Source organism: Sinocyclocheilus rhinocerous, unplaced genomic scaffold (assembly GCF_001515625.1).
Source record: "Sinocyclocheilus rhinocerous isolate Xijiao unplaced genomic scaffold, SAMN03320098_v1.1 scaffold7325, whole genome shotgun sequence".
In the NCBI taxonomy this organism is placed as follows: Eukaryota; Metazoa; Chordata; class Actinopteri; order Cypriniformes; family Cyprinidae; genus Sinocyclocheilus; species Sinocyclocheilus rhinocerous.
The window spans coordinates 1-3,256 of NW_015661915.1; the positions used below are offsets into that span (position 1 = coordinate 1).

Below are 3,256 nucleotides of genomic sequence, written 5' to 3' on the forward strand. Positions count from 1 at the left end.
TTTTTTTTTTTTTTTTTTTTGGCTACAGAATCCAAATGACTCTTTTGCCACTTTCACTTAAATACCCATACCAGAGCAAAGAAATCTTAAAACAGAAGTAGATGTTTTGGTTCTTCAGAATCCCATGACCCAAGGGTCACACCCAGCCAGTGATACCAAACAAGAAAGTCAAAAAAACAATAGATTCACAAGATACATACAGTGTAGTTGTCTACACTGGATGCGGCACGACAAATTCCCCTCTGTAAACTGATGCTTCGTTCTATTTATGACGAACTGACACAAAGTTAAAATGATTTGCAATGGCTGCTTTTTCGAGTCCAGTGTAGACACACGGTGTTAGTGAACTTTCAGTGACTTGAGCCTGGTGGAGGAGAAGAGGGAAAGGGGGTTCAGGATGGGTGAGCAGCTTCCATTTCTGTGAAAGTTCCTGAGTCCGTTTTTGTCTGAAAATCAAGCCAATCTTTCAGCATCAATCTGATTGACAGGTGCAGTGAAAGACATTGATGTGACTGGATATTCTGGAAGAAGCATTCTTGTTGATTCACACGAGTCTTGGTTCAATTCTTCTGCTAAACACATGAGTAAGTTACCTGGGTGGAGAATAATTATGTTTGATAAGAGACATGAAAAATGGATTAATGAAGGACGATTCACATTGTTTAAAAACAATGAAGACAAACTTATGATCTACATCAGAGATTTAAATCAACATGATGCTGGAAGATACCAGATTAGCATTGAAGGCAAATGGTCCATCGATATGACTTTGAAAGTGGAAGAAGGTCAGTTATTTTAAGATCAAATTCTTAAGATCAAAAGTGTAGTAAAACAACTGATCATTTCAAAACTTTTAATGTTTGTGAAATATATTTCTTTAATTTTGTGAATTACAGAAATATGTTGTAAAATGTCGAAGAGAGTAATGGTGAAGATTGGAGAAACTGACACCTTCAGCTGTGAATATTCGAACAGTCATATTAATAACTACAAAATCATATTCAAAGAAGGAAGAGACACCATTGACACCATCTACAGCAAATGGAATAAAACAGAAAGATTCAGTGTAGATGACAAACATAAAAACATCTTCAGTGTGATAATCACTGCTGTGACAGCAGATGATGGAGGAGTTTATTTGTGTGGAGTTTGGATCAACAGACACTCGTACACTTACTCCATTATTACTACAGTTTACCTGCACATTATGGGTGAGTAACACAAAGTATCAATGTCTTCTAGAAAATACATGTTTGCTTCTTCAGTATTTCCTAGATGTCACATTCGATTAATGTGATTCAATAAGATATTTTCTGATAAACAGATGTAGTGGGCGTGTCTAGAGCGACCGGCTACTCAGGAGGTCGTCTGATGATCAAGTGTGAACATCTTCAATACAAAACCAAACCAAAATACATCTGTAAAGAATCAGACGGATGTTCAGAGAGGAAGAATCCAGGAGTTTGGGGGTCCAAACTTTTCTACAAAATCGGTGCCTTTTCCACTTGGAAAAATTGAAAAATAAAATGTTTAATCAACATTTTTTGAATATCCATGAAATGAAGACACCTTAAAATGACAAGAATTTGTATTGTGCCATCTCAGGCTATGTAAATTTATTATTTTATGACTATTTTTCTACCTCATGTTTTGGTATTTTTGTCAAACCTGTTACCAACACAAGCGTTACTAGATACTGTAGTTTAATTAGAACTCATATGCCACTGAATGATATAGGCATTAGCTCAATAATATATAGAGGGTGACCTTTAAAATGTTTGATTTTTACACAGACAGTCTTTAAACACAGGGTCATACCTAATCAATGTCATCCCTGTTACCCACATGTCAAAACCTGTACTCTAAAACGTAACAGGTTAACAGTAACAGGTTTGATGATTTCAAACAAATGTACTACTAGTTCAAGGATATGTGTATACTTACTACATAAAGTATACTTAAAAATACACTTGAACTTTACTTAAGTATACTTAATAAAATAAACTTGAAGTATACTACTTTTTGGTAAGGGCCCTCAGTCAAGCCTCATAAATCATCAAAAATAGAACATCATAGCAGTTAAAGAGAAATCTGGTTGAGAGATGATGTTTTTTTTGTTTTTTTTTACAGGGCTTTACATGGTAACAGGGCTGACATGAAATCAGGGGACACCAGTACAATGATTTATATTTTATAGAACAAAAAATGCATACTTATGCCAAAAACACTGCTTAACAATGATACTATATTTAGAACAATATGCAAATGTGATTTTTATATCATTTTGCCTTCATTTTGCAAATTAAAAGTCCTGCTGAAAAAGAAAAATCATAGTGAGGGACAGGCCAAAAACCTTACCAGCATAAATGCTATTTAACTGATTTAAAATAATATTTAATTGACTTTTTTATGTAATATTGATGAAAGCATACATAGTATTGTTATGTGTTTAAATTGCACATTTATTTAATAAATAATAACAAATTTATTTGTTGTTTTATTAAATCTATGTTTGATTATTTCTTAGAGACATCAAAAGAACACATTTTGTGGGATGAACTTTGGGATGAAGGGATCATTCATCCTTGGGAGAAATGGATGGAGATTGGAGATGTTTCTTTATATGACGACACCAGAGCAGGAGTCTTGATGGTGTTTTTTAGAGAGCTGAAAGCTGCAGATGCAGGAACATACAGGTGTGGAGTGAAAGTATCTGACTATACTGAGAGCTTCACTGAACTTCAGCTGCACCTCAAACACGGTGAGCAAACTCAAGTAATTTATCTTGTATATAAATTATTTGTTCAGATTTTTATGCAATTTTAAATTTTAATTTAAAAAAATGTCATTTACAGATGCAAAATATCTACAGAGTGTGACTGAATTTGCTCATCTTGGTGAAACAGTCAACATCACCTGTCAGATCCCAGAGCAACAAGAAGTTAATTTCTGCAAAGAGGATAATAATCACATCTGCCAAACCATCAGGTCATCTAAAGTGACAGAAATGACTCCTTCATCTGAGAGAAATGAAGAGAGAGTTGTTAGAGTGAGCATCAGTAATGTGAGTGTGAGAGATGCTGGAGTTTACTGGTGTGGAGCAGAAACCAGAGACACATATCTGACTTTCATCTCCCTGAACACTAAAATTCAGCTCAACATCATCAGTGAGTCCATTCAGATGATTTCACTTGAATAGATAGAGTACATTCAATAACACAAATTGTGCGTGTTAAATGTCCATGTTTGTTTGTTA

At 34.4% G+C, this 3,256-nt stretch overlaps 1 protein-coding gene across 1 annotated transcript in view; it reads left to right on the plus strand.

The window, feature by feature from the left end:
* Positions 1 to 397: 397 nt before the first annotated feature.
* Positions 398 to 3,256, plus strand: part of LOC107726884 (uncharacterized) — a 38,808-nt gene continuing 35,949 nt past the window's right edge. The window contains exons 1-3 of the mRNA XM_016536592.1: positions 398 to 401; positions 489 to 584; positions 678 to 785. Of these exons, the coding sequence (XP_016392078.1) occupies positions 398 to 401; positions 489 to 584; positions 678 to 785 (208 nt within the window). The remainder of the gene's footprint in view (positions 402 to 488; positions 585 to 677; positions 786 to 3,256) is intronic.